This window comes from Oncorhynchus masou, chromosome 17 (genome assembly GCF_036934945.1).
Source record: "Oncorhynchus masou masou isolate Uvic2021 chromosome 17, UVic_Omas_1.1, whole genome shotgun sequence".
Taxonomy (NCBI): Eukaryota; Metazoa; Chordata; class Actinopteri; order Salmoniformes; family Salmonidae; genus Oncorhynchus; species Oncorhynchus masou.
In genome coordinates, this window is record NC_088228.1 from 16,289,133 (window position 1) to 16,309,090 (window position 19,958).

Genomic DNA, 19,958 nt, shown 5'->3' on the forward strand with positions numbered 1-19,958 from the left:
TCGAGTGTCTGTTGATGGGAGAGTCTACACTGCAGCCGAGAGAGAGAGACTTTCACTCTCTCCTATTAGATGGACTGAGCAGGAAGAAAGAAAACGGATCAAATCAAAAGCCAAAGACTTTGACATCAAATCAAAGCAGGTGTGTTCAGTAAAAAGACTTGTTCCATACTGCCATGGCAGACAGCATGACTGAGGAGTCTGACTACTACCCTGGGAAGGATGATCTGGACTGGGGATATCAGGAAGGTAAGGGCTTTGGAGGTTTTTAGTAAACACTTGTGTACTGAACACTTGTTTCCTTTTCTCTCACAAAACATAACTTTCTTTACCATTTGGGCACTAAACAATGCATGCATTGATATGGAAATTCTTTCTTCTCAGATATAAACAGAAAAAAAATAGCCATCTCTTCTCTCTCCCTCTCTCTCGTTCTCTATTCTCTCTCTCCCCCTCTTTCATTATCTATTCTCTCTCTCTCTCTCTCTCTCTCTCTCTCTAACATACAGTAGGTAAAGAACCCAAAGAAGGTAGGGTATTTTGATCAATGCACTTCTTTTTGGGGTAACTTGATCATGCAAATGATGTATAGAGCTGAGCTTGAGATTCTGGAGTCACACCCATGATTAAGTATTCTAAGAGAGTAGTGGTCTAGCTACCATGCTTTTATGGTTCTGGGCTTTTAAGTGCTCTTGTCCAGGGCACCATTGTGTGCATTGTCTCAAAATGCCTCTGGGCTCTTGGAGGGTAATTGTCAAGGTTTCCAGTAGCTGGGGAAAAAAGAGAGCTTTTATAACCAAGAGCTAAAGTCAAGAGCTAAACTTTTAGTAACTAATGTTGTTATTGGTGTTGACTTGAAATAAAAAAGAATCTGGTTGGTAGGGGATAAAGTCATCCATACACTGAAAGAGAAGAGAGGACTTGTCTGTAGCGCTAACTAACTTAGCCTCACTGTTTCCGCACATTCTTCTTATTCTGTTTTTCACACTGTGTATTCATATATTAACTCAGCTCATTCTAATATATCTACTACTCTACATTGCATTTTGTTACACTGTTTATTCACACTGCGTATTTATATACTGGATTCTTGACATGGCTCACTGTCATTTATCTACCTCTGTACATGTCATTCTTACCCACTGGGCACACACTGGTTGAATCAACGTGGTTTCCACATCATTTCAATGAAATTACGTTGAACCAACGTGGTATAGATGTTGAATTGACGTCTGTGCCCAGTGGGTAGTATATATTTTTGGTTTGTATACGCATAGATTGTATTTGGATTACTGATAGTGTTGTTTGGGTTGTTAACTGGATTCGTTGTGACATTTGTGATTTCTTGTTCTAGTTTTTGATTATTATTTGTGTACTTGTTTGACATTTTACTGCATTGAAAGGAACGAGTAACAAATATTTCACACTTACAGCCAAATGATAAATAACTTTTAAATAATTCAGGGCATGCTATGGAAAGAGCAGAGACCTAAGACCGCTAGCTAACAGAATGTTCTTACAAAGTGTGAAAAGAAGTGACAATGAGAAGGATAAGATTTGTACTCTTTGTGGAAGATTGAAGGAGGGGGTATGACGAAATGTGAAAAAGAGAGGAAGAGTGTCAGTGAGGTATAGACAGAGAGGAAGACGGTGTCAGTGAGGTATAGACAGAGAGGAAGACGGTGTCAGTGAGGTATAGACAGAGAGGAAGATGGTGTCAGTGAGGTATAGACAGAGAGGAAGATGGTGTCAGTGAGGTATAGACAGAGAGGAAGATGGTGTCAGTGAGGTATAGACAGAGAGGAAGATGGTGTCAGTGAGGTATAGACAGAGAGGAAGATGGTGTCAGTGAGGTATAGACAGAGAGGAAGATGGTGTCAGTAGGGTATAGACAGAGAGGAAGATGGTGTCAGTGAGGTATAGACAGAGAGGAAGACGGTGTCAGTGAGGTATAGACAGAGAGGAAGACGGTGTCAGTGAGGTATAGACAGAGAGGAAGACGGTGTCAGTGAGGTATAGACAGAGAGGAAGATGGTGTCAGTAGGGTATAGACAGAGAGGAAGATGGTGTCAGTGAGGTATAGACAGAGAGGAAGACGGTGTCAGTGAGGTATAGACAGAGAGGAAGACGGTGTCAGTGAGGTATAGACAGAGAGGAAGACGGTGTCAGTGAGGTATAGACAGAGAGGAAGAGGATGTCAGTGAGGTATAGACAGAGAGGAAGATGGTGTCAGTGAGGTATAGACAGAGAGGAAGATGGTGTCAGTGAGGTATAGACAGAGAGGAAGACGGTGTCAGTGAGGTATAGACAGAGAGGAAGATGGTGTCAGTGAGGTATAGACAGAGAGGAAGATGGTGTCAGTAGGGTATAGACAGAGAGGAAGAGGATCCAGTAAAAAGAGAGGAAGTGTGAGCGGTGTTAAGAAAGAAGATCAAGAACATCCTTGTGTCCCTCTGGTGAGGGTTATTCCTGGTACAGACTCCCTAGGTGCTCAGTTCAGTGACACTCAGCGATTGGCGTACTCTTAGCCCAGTTTAGCTTCAGTGTGTGTGCGTGTGTGTGCATACACATTTGTGTGTCCTCAGGTATACTTTGTTTATGCTGCTTGTGTATTCAAAGGCTGGATTTACACTCCACCAGATATACTCCGTCACCACTTTGTGACTTCACCACACACCATAGAGGACTCTGCATGGAGGTCTCAGTGCAAGCCAGAGGTTGTAACCTCACTGAGGTTACTCTAAGGAGAGCATTTGGTGGAGTTTAAGTCTAAGTTATGTGGGTTTTCAGGTGTAGAGTGGGGTTTGCTGTTCCCTGATGCGAATGGGGAGTACCAGTCCCCGATCAACCTGAACTCCCGGGAGGCCCGTTATGACCCCTCTCTCCTGGACGTGGGGCTCACGCCCAATTATGTGGTGTGTCGGGACTGTGAGGTCATCAACGATGGACACACCGCACGCATCATTCTGAGGTCCAAATCAGGTGAAAGTTGATATTACATTACCATAGCATCATCAAAACAATGAATGGGTTAACTGTACCTGAACACTCCACTAGACTGAGGATCTTGCAAACACCTTTTCAATGAGCTCACATTAACCGTAATAACTGAGCGTTGAGTCAATGACTGTGTGCTGCGTGTGATACACACATAGAGAAATCAGAGTTGCACCAGAATTCAGACCTACATTCAAAACCCCCAATATTTAATATGGTCTTCATTTCTTGTGTCTGCTCTTGACGCTCTGGGTTTCCTGCAGTGGTAACTGGTGGCCCATTGCCAAGTGACCACGAGTATGAGCTGCATGAGGTGCGCTTCCACTGGGGCAAGGAGAACCAGCGGGGCTCAGAACACACCGTCAACTTCAAGGCCTTCCCCATGGAGGTATGGGTCTCAGCCACACACACAGACACACACACACACACACATATCGTCAACTTTAAGGCCTTCCCCATGGAGGTATGGGTCTCAGCCACGCACACACACACACACACACACACACACACACACACACACACACACATATCGTCAACTTTAAGGCCTTCCCCATGGAGGTATGAGTCTCAGCCACGCACACACACACACACACACACACACACACACACACACACGTCAACATTAAGGCCTTCCCCATGGAGGTATGGGTCTCAGCCAAACACACACACACACACACACACACACACACACACACACACACACACACACACACACACACACACACACACCGTCAACTTTAAGGCCTTCCCCATGGAGGTATGAGTCTCAGCCAAACACACACACACACACACACACACACACACACACACACACACACACACACACACACAACTTCAAGGCCTTCCCCCACACTCAGCACACACACACACACACACACACACACACACACACACATATCGTCAACTTTAAGGCCTTCCCCATGGAGGTATGAGTCTCAGCCACGCACACACACACACACACACCATCAACTTTAAGGCCTTCCCCATGGAGGTATGGGTCTCAGCCAAACACACACACACACACACACACACACACACACACACACACACACACACACACACACACACACACACACACACACACACACACACACACACCATCACACACACAGTCTACTTCAAGGCCATGACCATGGATGTTTGTCTCAGTTAGAGGCCACTGTCACAGTACTCAGCTAGAGGGAGTTGGTATGTTATTTTCACATAAAACAAGGTTATTTAAGGTCAGGGCTTTTGTAACAGAGTCCTGTATGGCTCAGTTAGTAGAGCAGGGTTGTAATTCCTGGGGCCACCTATACACAAAATTGTATGCACAAATTACTGTAAGTTGCATTGGATAAAGCATCTGCTAAATGGCATATATTATTGTTATTATTATTATACAGTATATTAGCTCGTTACTATGTTTCATGTATTTACAAATCACTGAGACCATTGATGTAAACAAGTGTTTGAAAGGCCCTGAAGAAGCTATGCCGCTGGTGGTTCGGCTTTATAAGCTTCCTTCTCTATCACAGGTGCTTGGTACTCTATTTCAAATTGAAGAGTGCACTTACGTCCCATACACCTGCTCTGTCTCGGCCCTGTCGTCTACAGCCTCATTCTGCCTATGATCTTTCTGTCTGTCTGTCTCTTTCTCTGAGTATCAAATGTGGTTGATCTCTTTTGTGATCAACTTCCCTGTAATATGATACAATATAAATATAATACAATAAGTGTGCTTCCCCCCCAGCTCCATCTGATCCACTGGAACACAACGCTGTTCAACAGTGTGGAAGAAGCTCTGGTGAAGAAGAACGGAGTTCTCATCATCGCTCTGTTTGTGCAGGTATTGATTTGGTTCACTCTGTAGTGATATGAGTCCTCTCTTCTCGTGGTCTGTATGGTTTTTAGGGACTTGCCAACTTGGTACTGTAATTTATATCATATGAGCTTTGACACTAAAGTCTACATATATCCATCCACTTGTTTTTCAATTGGACTGAGAAAACCCCCAACATTCAAATAACCACAAATAACCACAATAACATTTGATTGACGTGAGCTGGCTTGAGGCTTACTAAATGTATAAAACCGTCTGTTTTAAGTGAACCCTTCTAGTTCTTGAAAGCTCGAAGAGTTTCCCCCGCCACCACCACATCCTGGCGGGACTCATGTCAGCAGCCCCATGTTTACAGCTGTTAACGTCACAACATAATGCTTATATGTTAGGACAGTGATATTCAAACTCGGTGTCGCAAAAACTGCAGTGGAGTCGCCAAATTATTAATTTTTAATTTTAAAAAATATTTTTTTTTTCGTAAGAGTACAGATTTTTGTATGGGCCATTAAATGGTTTATTTGAATTTTGTTAAGAGATGAAAATTTAATGAATTGAAGGCTATTTGTTAAAACTTCACTAGGGTAGGGGGCAGCATTTGGAATTTTGGATGAAAAGCGTGCCCAAATTAAACTGCCTTCTACTCAGGCACAGAAGATAGGATATGCATATAATTGGTAGATTTGGATAGAACTCTAAAACTTCCAAAACTGTTAAAATAGTGTCTGTGAGTATAACAGAACTAATTTCCATTCAGGAAGTAGGATTTTTGTTGTTGTTGTAGTATTCTATTGAATGCCATTAAAGTATCCATTGACTTAGGACTCAAATTGCAATTCTTATGCCTTCCATTACATGTCAACAGTCTTTAGAAATTGTTTCAGGCGTGTATTCTGAAAAATGAGGGAGTAAGAGCAGTCTGAATGAGTGGACCCTGCCGTGTCACAGAGCTTTTTCATGCGTGCGACAGAGACTGCCGTTCTATTGACGACGTTATTGACCGGTTGAAATATTATTGATTATTTAGGCTAAAAACAATCTGAGGATTGATTATGAACATCGTTTGAAATGTTTCTACGAACATTATGGATACTATTTGGATTTTTTTTGTCTGCCTGTTGTGACTGCTTTTGAACCTGTGGATTACTGAAGAAAACACGCAAACATAACGGAGGTTTTTGGATATATAGAGACTATCAAACAAAAGGTACATTTATTGAATAAATTAATGTCTTCTGAGTGCAACCATATGAAGATCATCAGAGGTAAGTGATTAATTGTATCTCTATTTCTGACTTGTGTAACTCTTCTACTTGGCTGGTTACTGTTTGTAATGATTTGTCTGCTGGGCTATGTTCTCAGATAATAGTAAGGTATGCTTTCACCGTAAAGCATTTTTTAAATCTGACACCGTGGTTGGATTCACAAGAAGTTAATCTTTAAACCTATGTAAAATAGTTGTATCTTTTCTGAATTATTATAATGAGTGTTTCTGTATTTGAATTTGCCGCTCTGCAATCTCGCTGGATGTTGGCCAGGTGGGACGCTAGCGTCCCTACATACCCTAGAGAGGTTCATGTAAAAATCGAAATGGATGTATTTTTAAGGTTGTGTCATTATATTTGGGGTGGGGTCTTGAAAAAAATGCTAACACAAATGGGGTCCCCAGAAATTCTGTCAGTCAAAAAGGGTCCCTGCTGAAAAGGTTTGAATACCACTGTGTTAGGACCCTCTTTCCTTAACTCTTTCTGACTCAATGCCCTTGACATTGTTTCCTTCAGATAGGGAAGGAGCATCTGGGGTTGAAGGCCATAACAGAAGTGCTGCAGGACTTACAGTACAAGGTAAGACGTTGCCGCCCATTTTGTTGTCCAAGTGATATTGTTATGGCGATGATGTTGTGGTTATGAGTTTTCATGGTGATGAGAGGGCAGATGTTATGATAAATTACTGATATGACCTATGGGTGTAGAAGCCCAATGCTTAACTGAGAGATAGAGGAAGACATCCAAAACATAGACATTCAAATTAGGGTCTGTGCTATCAGGGCTCCTTGGGACGTCCCTACTCCATTGAAGTTGACATTTAAAAGGGTTAAAGTAAGGGTTAAGGTTAGGGTTAAGGTTAAGGTTAGGGTTAAGGTTAGGGTTAAGGTTAGGGTAAGGGTAGGAGTTCAGGTCCCAAGACATCCCTACCCTAAATAGCATTAACCATCAAATTAGGCAGTTAAAAGACAAATCAGCAGCTGCAACAGTTGGAGCATGCAGCAATTTATTAATTTATAGATAATGAACCCTGATGCAATTAATGCTCCAGGTTGATTTGAGACCATGTAAAACATGTAAGATTAGACAGGAGAAATGTTGAATGTGAAGAATGTGAAGGAAGAGGTCCAGTAGTACAGATGACATGGTGGCTAAATGAAGAGTACATTACAAATGAAGCAAAACAACCAATATTCTTTGTTTTGTTTTGACTTATCTTTACAGGGGAAGACCAAAATAATACCATGCTTCAATCCCAACACACTACTTCCTGGTGAGTCCTTCATCTTCATTACAAGCATTTCGCTACACTCGCATTAACATCTGCTAACCATGTGTATGTGACAAATAAAATTTGATTTGATTTGATCTAATTGTGTGTAATTCCTGCTTGCATGTATGGTGTGACACAGTATTAGATGAAGTTATGGTATGTGTTTGTTGCTCCCTCCAGACCCCCTCCTGAGAGACTACTGGATATATGAGGGCTCCCTGACCACACCTCCATGTAGTGAGAACGTCACCTGGATCCTGTACCGCTACCCACTCACTATCTCACAGTTACAAGTAGGCCATCTGACACAATGGCCTGGTCAAAGCAATCAAATGTATTTTATAAATCTATTTTTACATCAGCAGTTGTCACACTTATATCTTTTGTCTTGCCAATTCACCCTCTTAATACACACATAAACAATCAATGTCTCAAAGTTTAAATTTAACCTGTGTCCTCCCCTTCATCTACACTGATTGAAGTGTATTTAACAAGTGACACCAATAAGGGATCATAGCTTTGACCTGGATTCACCTGCTTTGTACACTGTGCACTGCCGACGTGATCGCAGGATGTGGTCTCAACAGGCTATTCTGTTATGATGTCGCCGAAGAACCATCTACCAGCCCCGGCCCACTAGCTTTTCTGAATGCTGTGTCCCCTGCTCACTTAGCTTAGTAGTGACAACCGAACGGCACCCTGACTTGCCTATTGCTGCTCTTTTGACCCTATGATCACTCGGCTACACAGCTGATGCCCCTTGGACTGTTTCAATAACACGGTACCTCATTTTATTTACCTGTCGGCCCCAGCCTCAAACTCAGGTCCTATATGTACCTAACTGACCCACTCTGCCCATTCATCGCCATTTACCCGTTTGTTGTCTTAGCTCTCCTGATCAACACCTGTGATTGCTTTATGCCTCTCTCTAATGTCAATATGCCTTGTCTACTGCTGTCTTGGCTAGTTCTTATTGTTTTATTTCACTGTAGAGCCGTCAGTCCCGCTCAACATGTCTTCGATAGCTCTTTTGTCACACCCCACACACATGCGGAGACTTCACCTGGTTTAACTGGTGCCTCCAGAGACGAAACCTCTCTCATTGTCACTCAACACCTAGGTTTACCTCCACTGTACTCACATCCTACCATTCCATTGTCTGTACATTATGCCCTGAATCTATTCTACCACGCCCAGAAATCGGCTCCTTTTATATTCTCTGTTCCCAAAGCACTGGATGACCAGTTCTTATAGCCTTTAGCCGTACCCTTATCCAACTCATCCTCTGTTCCTCTGGTGATGTAGAGGTTAACCCAGGCCCTGTAGCCCCCAGCTCCACTCCTATTCCCCAGGCGCTCTCATTTGTTGACTTCTGTAACTGCAAAAGCCTTGGTTTCATGCATGTTAACATCAGAAGCCTCCTCCCTAAGTTTGTTTTATTCACTGCTATAACACACTCCCCCAACCCTAATGTCCTAACCGTGTCTGAATCCTGGCTTATGAAGGCCACCAAATATTCTGTAATTTACATCCCCAACTACAACATTTTCTGCCAAGATAGAACTGCCAAAGGCGGTGGAGTTGCAATCTACTGCAGAGATAGTCTGCAGAGTTCTGTTATGCTATCCAGGTCTGTGCCCAAACAGTTCCAGCATCTACTTTTAAAAATCCACCTTTCCAGAAATAAGTCTTTCACTGTTGCCGCTTGTTATAGACCCCCTTCAGCCCCCAGCTGTGCCTTGGACACCATATGTGAATTAATTGCCGCCCATTTATCTTCAGAGTTTGTACTGTTAGGTGACCTAAACTGGGATATGCTTAACACCCCGGCCATCCTACAATCTAAGCGAGAAGCCCTCAATCTCACACAAACTATCAAGGAACCTACCAGGTACAACCCTAAATCTGTAAACACGCACACCCTCATAGATATCATCCTGACCAACCTGCCCTCCAAATAGACCTCTGCTGTCTTCAACCAGGATCTCAGCGATCACTGCCTCATTGCCTGCGTCCGTAATCAGTCCACGGTCAAACGACCACCCCTCATCAATGTCAAACACTCCCAAAAACGCTTCAGCGAGCTGGCATTTCTAATTGATCTGGCCTGGGTACCCTGGAAGGATATTGACCTCATTCCGTCAGTAGAGGATGCCTGGTTATTCTTTGAAAGTGCTTTCTACACCATCTTAAATAAGCATGCCCCATTAAAAAAATGTAGAACTTAATACAGATATATCCCTTGGTTCACTCCAGACTTGACTGCCGTTGACCAGCACAAAAGCATCCTGTGGTGTACTGCATTAGCATCGAATAGCCCCCGCGATATGCAACTTTTCAGGGAAGTTAGGAACCAATATACACAGGCAGCTAGGAAAGCAAAGGCTAGCTTTTTCAAAAATAAATTTGCATCCTGTAGCACAAACTCCAAAAAGTTCTGGGACACTAAAGTCCATGGAGAATAAGAGCACATCCTCCCGCCTGGGAAACACCGTCACCACCGATAAGTCTACGATAATCGCTAATTTCAATAAGCATTTTTCTATGGCTGGACATGCTTTCCACCTGGCTACCCCTACCCCGCTAAACAGCTCTGCACCCCCCACATCAACTTGCCCAAGCCTCCCCACTTCTCCTTCACCCAAATACAGATAGCTGATGTTCTGAAAGAGCTGCAAAATCTGGACCTCTACAAATCAGCTGGGCTAGACAATTTAATTTTACCTTTATTTAACCAGGCAAGTCAGTTAAGAACAAATTCTTATTTTCAATGATGGCCTAGGAACAGTCGGTTAACTGCCTGTTCAGGGGCAGAACGACAGATTTGTACCTTGTCAGCTCAGGTTTTGAACTTGCAACCTTCCGGCTACTAGTCCAATGCTCTAACCACTAAGCTACCCTGCCGCCCCAATCTGGACCCTCTCTTTCTAAAATGATCCACCGAAACTGCTGCAATCTCTATTACGAGCCTGTTCAACCTCTCTTTCGTATCGTCTGAGATCCCTAAAGATTGGAAAGCTGCCGTGGTCATCGCCCTCTTCAAAGGGGGAGACACTCTAGACCCAAACTGCTACAGACCTATATCTATCCTACCGTCTTTCTAAAGTCTTCGAAAGCCAAGTTAACAAACAGATCACCGACCATTTCGAATCCCACTGTACCTTTTCTGCTATGCAATCGGGTTTCCGAGCTGGTCCTGGGTGCACCACAGCCACACTTAAGGTGCTAAACGATATCATAAGCACCATTGATAAAAGACAATACTGTGCAGCCTTCTTCAACTACCTGGCAAAGGCTTTCGACTCTGTCAATCACCACATTCTTATCGGCAGACTCAACAGCCTTGGTTTCTCAAATGACTGCATATCCTGGTTCACCAACTACTTCTCAGATAGAGTTCAGTATGTCAAATCGGACGGCCTGTGTTCCGGACGGCCTGTGTTCCGGACCTCTGGCAGTCTCTATGGGGGTGCCACAGGGTTCAATCTTCGAGCTGTCTCTTTTCTCTGTATACATCAATGATGTTGCTCTTGCTGCTGGTGATTCTCTGATACACCTCTACGCAGACGACACCATTCTGTATACATCTGGCCCTTCTTTGGACACTGTGTTAACAAACCTCCAGACGGGCTTCAATGCCATACAACTCTCCTTCCATGGACTCCAACTGCTTTTAAATGCTAGTAAAACTAAATGCATGCTCTTCAAACGATCGCTGCACGCACCTGCTTGCCCTTCTAGTGTCACTACTCTGGACGTTTCTAACTTAGAATATGTGGACAACTACAAATACCTAGGTGTCTGGCTAGACTGTAAACCCTCCTTCCAGACTAATATAAGCATCTCCAATCCAAAATTAAATCTAGAATTGGCTTCCTATTTCACAACAAAGCGTCCTTCACTCATGTTGCCAAACATACCCTCGTACAACAGACTATCCTACCGATCCTTGACTTCGGCGATGTCATTTACAAAATAGCCTCCAACACTCTACTCAGCAAATTGGATGCAGTCTATCACGGTGCCATCTGTTTTGTCACCAAAATCACTCAAGCCGGAGTCTTATATCTCCCTCAATAACTTTAAGCATCAGCTGTCAGAGCAGCTTACCGACCATTGCACCTGTTCACAGCCTATCTGTCAATAGCCCACCCAACTACCTCATCCCCATATTGTTATTTTGCTCCTTTGCACCCCAGTATCTCTACTTGCACACTCATCTTCTGCACATCTATCACTCCAGTGTTAATGCTAAATTGTAATTATTTCGCCACTATGGCCTATTTATTGCCTTACCTCCCCAATATTACTACATTTGCACACAGTGTATATAGATGTTTCTATTGTGTTATTGACTGGATGTTTGTTTATCCCATGTGTAACTCTGTGTTGTTTGTGTCACACTGCTTTTCTTTATCTTGGCCAGGTTGCAGTTGTAAATGAGAACTTGTTCTCAACTGGCCTACCTGGTTAAATAAAGGTGAAATAAGAAAATAAAAATAATAAAAAAAACATAATAGGGCTTACATGGAAAGAGGAGTCTAAAATAGCCCAGGACAGGCATTCAGTAAAATGCTAATATTTATCCACACCATAATCACTACACAGAACACTTAATTAATCTATCATCACTCATTCCCTTCCATGTAACTTCTCTCTCTTTCTTCCTCAATTTCCCTAATTTCCCTAATCTCATCACTCTCTTTCTCATCCCTCTCTCCCAGATAGAGGAGTTCAGGAGGCTGAGGTCCCATCTAAAAGGTGCTGAGCTTCCTGAGGGAAACGATGGGATGTTGGGAGACAACTTCCGCCCCACTCAGCCCCTTAGTGACAGGACGGTCCGTGCTGCCTTCCAGTGACACCCCCTCCCCCAGTCCATCCTCCATGGGGAATCCCTAGCTACATGTTCCACAGGTAAAGGTCAACAGTCAGACTGTTCTGAGCCCCTCACAACCTCACATATAGTTTCAGGCCCTTAGAAGGTTTCTTTTTAGAAGTTGTGGCCCTCTTTCTTGCGGAGAGGTACTTTTAGCAATACAGCCAATAGTTTAGCAGCGGCCCTGAATGGCGCAGCGGTCTAAGGCAGTGCTAGAGGCGTTACTACAGACCCGGGTTTGAGCCCATGCTGTATCACAACCAGCCGTGATCGGGAGTCCTATAGTGCAGCGTACAATTGGCCCAGCGTCCGGGTTAGGGGAGGGCTTGGCTGGGGGGAACTTTACAAGTAGGCCGTCATTGTAAATAAGAATTTGTTCTTAACTGACTTGCCTCATTTAAAAGGGTTAAATAAAAATAAAATATTGATGCATAGACTATGTTCTTCCATGACCTGGATTGATGGATAATAATGTATACCACAAAGAACCATGTATCAGGCTCACATTGGCTTGCCCTGGAAGTTATACTTTAACGGAAATAGGCCAGGTATTTCCCAGAGGTACAATCATAATGGTACCACTGAACACTGGAGCCGTGGCAGAGCTATAGTAATAATGAGCTAACCCAGTTCTCCCACTAATCTAGGACTAGCTGTGTTGTGTGTGTGTGTGGACCGGAGCGTTATATCTATTTTAGAGCTAGCATTGGGAACACCTAGGATACTGGCAAATTACTCATTTTGAAAGGAGTGGGTGGATTTGGATGTGCTCAATTGAGGGCACATGGACAAAGTGTGTCAACACTCACAACTGTTTTATGCAAACAGTGAAGAGAAAGAACAGGATTGTATCAAAGAGCCAGATAAGCCCATTGTTTGGTAGTTTGACAGTATAAGTATATCAACGTTTCAACTGGGTGGAAAAGGTTGTATAATAGTTGTGAGCTGCTATGTAGCTACAGAGGGAAATGCCAGAGGGACTGTGGAAGAGATAGTGGAGTATTGTCTCTGGTAAGGGATATTTAAGTGGTCATGTGACCTGGCCAGACCTGAGAGGGGCCAGGAAAGGGGGAATAGAGGAAGAAGTAAGAGGGATAGAGGAAGGGGGATCTGAAGGGACTCCAATTGCTTAATTAAGCAATACCTTAAATTACATTGCCAAACCATTCGTAGTTAATTATAAGGGAATAATGCATGTAATTACATTGTAGCATGTTTGTAAATGCAGGTACTGTAGTTAAATGGGTCTGCCAAATGTTAGTTCTGTTTACCATGGAAATACAAAATGGACAGTGGTCACTACTGCATAATTGCATGTACTTACTAGATATAATTGTAACAGTCATATGAAGTGCATAAGTGATTTTATAGGTTATTGCACCAGTAGGTACTCTGGATTAAGGATTATGTGACAAAACGTGTGGCCGAAAACATCACATTTCTAGCTCTGTAACCATCATAGCTCATCCAAAGAAAACAAGATATTAGTTTGTGGATTTTAGAGCGGAAAATATTACATCTTAACATTGCACAATGTCCAACAACTCCAATCCAAAACAAGGGACTTATAAAATAACACTTTGCTCTTCTATCTGCCACCTTTGTTTCCAAAGTCTTAGGGCGACATTATTGCTGGAATGTTCCGACATCTACAAAATATTAAATTTTTTCTTTTCATAGTGAAACAAGAGGAGGAGATAAAGGAGAGGAGAGGGAGAAACAACCTTGCTGACTCGGCTAGATGGTTGGATGTTATGTTACATTGGATCACTTGGACTGGGAGGGAGCTAACAAAGGCACTATTTTACTCTGTGTTGATGAAGGCAGTGCTGACAGATCAACCGGCTTACTTCACCTGTGACCTGGAACCAATGGCATTAATACGTGTCATATATCAGTTTTCAAACAATGTAAAAAATATATATATATTGAGTTAATAAAGTCGCATACAAACATGGTCTCTTTTCTTCTTTCTTGAGTAAGGCAGCTCAGTTTCAGCCTCGCTCAGTGCTTTCTGTGGAGGGACAGCATGCGGAAAATACAGTGTAGGGATTGGTAATCTTCTCTAGTTGAGCTGTGATTGGCTCTGTCTTGTCAGTCACGGAGACACTGCGTCACAGCAAAATCTACAGGGAAAGCTAGAAAGTTCAAGCCCCTTTGGGTGCTGCCATAGATTTACATTAGAAGTGCCCATCCATGAAGGCTCAAGGTCATTGGCCACAGATAGCAAGCTAGATAAGCTGTTATCATCATGAATCACGTCGACAATCTACTGCCAAATCCTTTTCAATCCTTGTCATATGTAGAGAAATTATAGATAAAAAGTATTGGTGCTCATCGGCCATTGGACATAAACATTACACAACAAGTTGGAAATCGCAAATTCAACAATGAGGTGGTGGAAGGAATTAGTGGCTAACTGCAAGCGTTGCAAAGCAATCACCATTTTTCATCCCCTGCCTGCTATTCGGTGGAGAAGGTGTGTGGTTCAAGTCTTCGGTTTAAGGGTCTCTTTCCAAAGCTTAAAAGGATAAACGTTAACAAGGTTGGGTAGGTTATGACCAAACGGCTCTCCTGTGAAGTCGTGACTTGCGACATACATGTAGTTTCCTGAATCAGGTCACGAATGACAGTTACTAGCTACCTGTCCAAAATTGTAATCAGTAACGTAACTTTTGGATTACCCAAACTCAGTAACGTAATCTGATTACATTCAGTTACTTTTAGATTACTTTCCCCTTAAGAGGCATTAGAAAAAGACAACCATGTATGTTACCAATTGAAGGACATCAATTGCAGGATAAATCAATGTTAAAGTTTACAGTGAGGGGAAAAAAGTATTTGATCCCCGTTTGCCCACTGACAAAGAAATTATCAGTCTATACTTTTAATGGTAGGTTTATTTGAACAGTGAGAGACAGAATAACAACAAGAAAATCCAGAAAAACGCATGCCAAAAATGTTCTAAATTGATTTGCATTTTAATGAGGGAAATAAGTATTTGACCCCCTCTCAATCAGAAAGATTTCTGGCTCCCAGGTGTCTTTCATACAGGTAACGAGCTGAGATTAGGAGCACACGCTTAAATGGGATACTCCAAACCTCAGTTTGTTACCTGTATAAAAGACACCTGTCCACAGAAGCAATCAATCAATCAGATTCCAAACTCTCCACCATGGCCAAGACCAAAAAGCTCTCCAAGGATGTCAGGTTCAAGATTGTAGACCTACACAAGGCTGGAATGGGCTACAAGACCATCGCCAAGCAGCTTGGTGAGAAGATGACAACAGTTGGTGTGATTATTCGCGAATGGAAGAAACACAAAATAACTGTCAATCTCCCTCAGCCTGGGACTCCATGCAAGATCCCACCTTGTGGAGTTGCAATGATCATGAGAACGGTGAGGAATCAGCCCAGAACTACACGGGAGGATCTTGTCAATGATCTCAAGGCAGCTGGGACCATAGACACCAAGAAAACAATTGGTAACACACTACGCCGTGAAGGACTGAAATCCTGCAGCGCCCACAAGGTCCCCCTGCTCAAGAAAGCACACATACATGCCCTTCTGAAGTTTGCCAATGAACATCTGAATGACTCAGTGGACAACTGGGTGAAAGTGCTGTGGTCAGATGAGACCAAAATGGAGCTCTTTGGCATCAACTCAATTCGCCATGTTTGGAGGTGGAGGAATGCTGCCCATCCCCACCGTCAAACATGGAGGTTATGCTTTGGTGGTGTTTTTCTGCTAAGGGGACAGGACAACTTCACCGCATCAAAGGTACGATGGACGGGGCCATGTACCGTCAAATCTTGGGTGAGAACCTCCTTCCCTCAGCCAGGGCATTGAAAATGGGTCGTGGATCGGTATTCCAGCATGACAATGATCCAAAACACATGGTTATGGCAACACAGGAGTGGCTCAAGAAGAAGCACATTAAGGTCCTGGAGTGGCCTAGCCAGTCTACAGACCTTGATCCCATAGAAAATCTGTGGAGGGAGCTAAAGGTTCGAGTTGCTAAACGTCAGCCTCGAAACCTTAATGACTTGGAGAAGATCTGCAAAGAGGAGTGGGACAAAATCCCTCCTGAAATGTGTGCAAACTTGGTGGCCAACTACAAGAAACGTCTGACCTCTGTGGTTTTGCCACCAAGTACTAAGTCATGTTTTGCAGAGGGGTCAAATACTTATTTCCCTCATTAAAATGCAAATAAATTTATAACATTTTTGACATGCATTTTTCTGGATTCTTTTTGTTGTTATTTTGTCTCTCACTGTTCAAATAAACCTGCCATTAAAATGATAGACTGATAATTTCTTTGTCAATAGGCAAACATACAAAATCAGCAGGGGATCAAATACTTTTTTCCCTCACTGTACATAGCTGGCCATATGGATGTTAAATTTTACTTTATGGGTCGGTTTTGTAGGCTTCTTCTAACCCATCGCTTTCTACCACATGTAGTAATACCATTCAATTAGACATTGATTTAATGTAAATATATCAGAATTCCAGTCATTCCAATAAATGTTATACCCTGTGATCTTCAAGAATAGGACTTGGAAATATGGAAGTATAGATTAGCCTAATTGTTTTACCTGAGCATAACCCCAAAACTAAGGACTTCTTAGCCAGCCCTGCTCTGTTGTTTATGATTTTGTTGTCATTGAGGACAGATTGGGCTCATTGATTCAAGTTGGAAAAATAAATAGTGCGCTCATTGAATGGCTAGGTTTGAGCACTACCGAAAAGTGCTATTTACATGTGAAAAATTAATGCTCTATGCTGCATTTGCTGTAGGCCTATTGCTGACCTTTTTGTTTGTGACACTTGGTATCTTCATAATATGTAGCTGTTTAAAGGGCAAATCCACAGGTGAAACAATAATAAAACATACACTGGACATAGGAATTTTTGAAAAAAGTGTTATGGACAGACAAATCTAAGTTTGAGGTGTTCGGATCACAAAGAAGAACATTCGTGAGATGCAGAAAAAAATGAAAAGATGCTAGAGGAGTGCTTGACGCCATCTGTCATGGTGGAGGCAATGTGATGGTCTGGGGGTGCTTTGGTGGTGGTAAAGTGGGAGATTTGTACAGGGTTAAAGGTGATCTTGAAGAAGGAAGGCTATCACTCCATTTTGCAACGCCATACCCTGTGGACGGCGCTTAATTGGAGCCAATTTCCTCCTACAACAGGACAATGACCCAAAGCACAGCTCCAAACTATGCAATAACTATTTAGGGAAGAAGCAGTCAGCTGGTATACTGTCTATAATGGAATGGCCAGCACAGTCACCAGATCTCATCCCTATTGAGCTGTTGTGGGAGCAGCTTGACCGTGTGGTACTTAAGAACTGCCCATCAAGCCAATCCAACTTGTGGGAGGTTCTTCAGGAAGCATGGGGTCAAATCTCTTCAGATTACCTGTCACGATCGTCGTAAGAAGCAACCAAAGCGCAGCGTGGTGTGAATGCATCATTTAATAGATTACGAAAAACACGAGGTAAACTGTACAAAAACAATAAACAAATAACGACCGTGACGCTATCATAAGAACTGTGCTGACACAAGCAATAAACATAGACAATGACCCACAAACAAACAGTGAAACCCAGGCTACCTAAGTATGATCAGAGACAACTAATGACACCTGCCTCTGATTGAGAACCATACGAGGCCGAAACATAGAAATCCCAAAATCATAGAAAAACAAACATAGACTGCCCACCCCAACTCGCGCCCTGACCATACTAAATAATGACAAAACAAAGGAAATAAAGGTCAGAACGTGACATTAACATACCAAATTGACAACTACAATGCCAAAGGTCTGCAAGGCTGTAAATGCTGCAAATGGAAGATTCTTTGACGTAAGCAAAGTTTAAAGGACACAATTATTATTTCAATTAAAAATCATTATTTATAACCTTGTCAACGTTTTGACTATATTTCCTATTCATTTTTAACTTTCAGCTGGATTCACCTGGTCAGTCGATGTCATGGAAAGAACAGGTGTTCTTAATGTTTTGTATACTCAGTGCACATGGGCAGGTCTGGTTTAATAATGTATAATAACTTCAGGAGACTCATAGGCTAATATTTGTTGAGATATTTCGGTTGGCTTCTAGCTCCTGTCCTTGCGGTATTGAAAGCTGAAGAGTGTTTTGGTGGTTTTAGATATCTGCTTATCTAGTGGTAGGAAGCTTGACAATGTACGTTAAGACCACAGGGTGCCCTCTCTTGTAAAAACAAAGGAAACATGCATCAAAGGTAAATTACCTCAAGGGCTACAGACACACGGAATGACTCAGATTTATAGGTTATGAAAATTAAACAATGAGAGACTTGTTGTGATGTTTTTAGACATTTTACACTGTACTGTGATTCTTGTACTGATAGTCATTTGATGATGATAAAGATGACTATTACTGTAAGTTAACAATAAAAGGTCAAACTGTTCTTAGTAATACATTTGTCACTGGTGTTATGTCAACCATCTAGCCTGTCACATGGACCTACTCAATTTCCCATTACACCACTAAAAAGGTTCACTTCCATCCAACTAACTGCCAAAATAAAGGAAACACTTGAGTAAATGAGGGATACATTTGATTTGATATAAAGTACTGTATATTCAAAGCAGGTGCTTCCACACAGGTGTTGTTCCTGAGTTAATTAAGCATTTAACATCCCTTCATGCTTAGGGTCATGTATAAAAAGGCCCAGTTGCTCATTATTTTGGCTAACATGGCTAGAAGAAGACATCTCAGTGACTTTAAAAGAAGGGTCGTGCGTGCATGTGTGTCTCTCAGTTACCAAATCTCAACCCAACTGAACACTTATGGGAGATTTTGGAGCGGCCCCTGAGAGAGCGTTTTCCACCACCATCAACAAAACACCAAATTATGTCATTTCTCGTGGAAGAATGGTGTCTCATTCCTCCAAGAGTTCCAGAATCACTTCTTGACAGTAATATACTGTTAAACCAAAGTTTATTTGGAATTTATGGTAACATCCTATACTTTTTTTAAACTGTAGCTTACAGGTAAATTCCCGTAAAAACAACAGGATTTTTTTTACAGTGTACATCCTGGTGTAATCATACCCACCTATCTAACACAACTAATCTGCCCATAGGGAGCTCTCATCTCACAGCGCAACAGTACAACAAAGTTCCACACATAGTATTAGTATAAGCTTAAACACACAGCTAAGCCATAAACATGCTGTAATACAGTACAGGACAGTGACTGAGGTCCTTCTAGTGCCTTGCGGTTGGGGGCCGAGCAGTTGCAATACCAGGCGGTGATGCAATCATTGCTCTCAATGGTGCAGATGTAGAACTTTTTGAGGATCTGAGGACCCATGCCAAATCTTTTCAGTCTCCTGAGGAGGAAAAGGCGTTGTCGTGCCTCTCTTCACGGCTGTCTCGGTGTGTTTGGACCATGATAGTTCATTGGTGATGTGGACACCAAGGAACTTGATGCGCTCAACCTGCTCCACTACAGCCCCATTGATGAGAATGGGGGAGTGCTCGACCCCCCTTTTCCTGTAGTCCACGATCATCTCACTGCCAGGTCTCTGACCTCCTCCCTATAGGCTGTCCCATCATTGTCAGTGATCAGGCCAACCACTGTTGTGTCATCGGCAAACTTAATGATGGTGTTGGAGTCGTGCTTGGCCATGCAGTCATAGGTGAATAGGGAGTACAGGAGGCGACTGAGCACA

The 19,958-nt window shown here is 42.6% G+C and overlaps 1 protein-coding gene across 2 annotated transcripts; it reads left to right on the forward strand.

Moving 5' to 3' along the window:
• On the forward strand, positions 1-14,183 carry LOC135558609 (carbonic anhydrase-related protein-like). 2 transcript variants are annotated; one of them, XM_064992538.1, is made up of 10 exons: positions 1-246; positions 507-527; positions 2,788-2,979; positions 3,258-3,382; positions 4,727-4,822; positions 6,595-6,657; positions 7,303-7,351; positions 7,532-7,644; positions 12,076-12,265; positions 13,908-14,183. In XM_064992538.1, the coding sequence occupies exons 1-9, from the start codon at positions 174-176 to the stop codon at positions 12,208-12,210; spliced, it is 867 nt and encodes a 288-aa protein (XP_064848610.1). In that variant the 5' UTR covers positions 1-173; the 3' UTR covers positions 12,211-12,265; positions 13,908-14,183. The 2 variants fall into 2 exon arrangements, with proteins under 2 accessions (XP_064848610.1, XP_064848611.1); XM_064992539.1 differs by lacking the exon at positions 507-527.
• The last annotated feature ends 5,775 nt before the right edge of the window (positions 14,184-19,958 follow it).

What these genes read in the sequence shown, in the direction of transcription:
- LOC135558609 (XM_064992538.1), top strand. Translation starts at nt 174, where the DNA reads ATGGCAGACAGCATGACTGAGGAGTCTGACTACTACCCTGGGAAGGAT. An exon ending in TCAAGGCCTTCCCCATGGAG is followed by an intron (nt 3,383 to 4,726) that starts GTATGGGTCTCA and finishes CTTCCCCCCCAG; the next exon opens with CTCCATCTGATCCACTGGAA. An exon ending in TCCCAACACACTACTTCCTG is followed by an intron (nt 7,352 to 7,531) that starts GTGAGTCCTTCA and finishes TGCTCCCTCCAG; the next exon opens with ACCCCCTCCTGAGAGACTAC.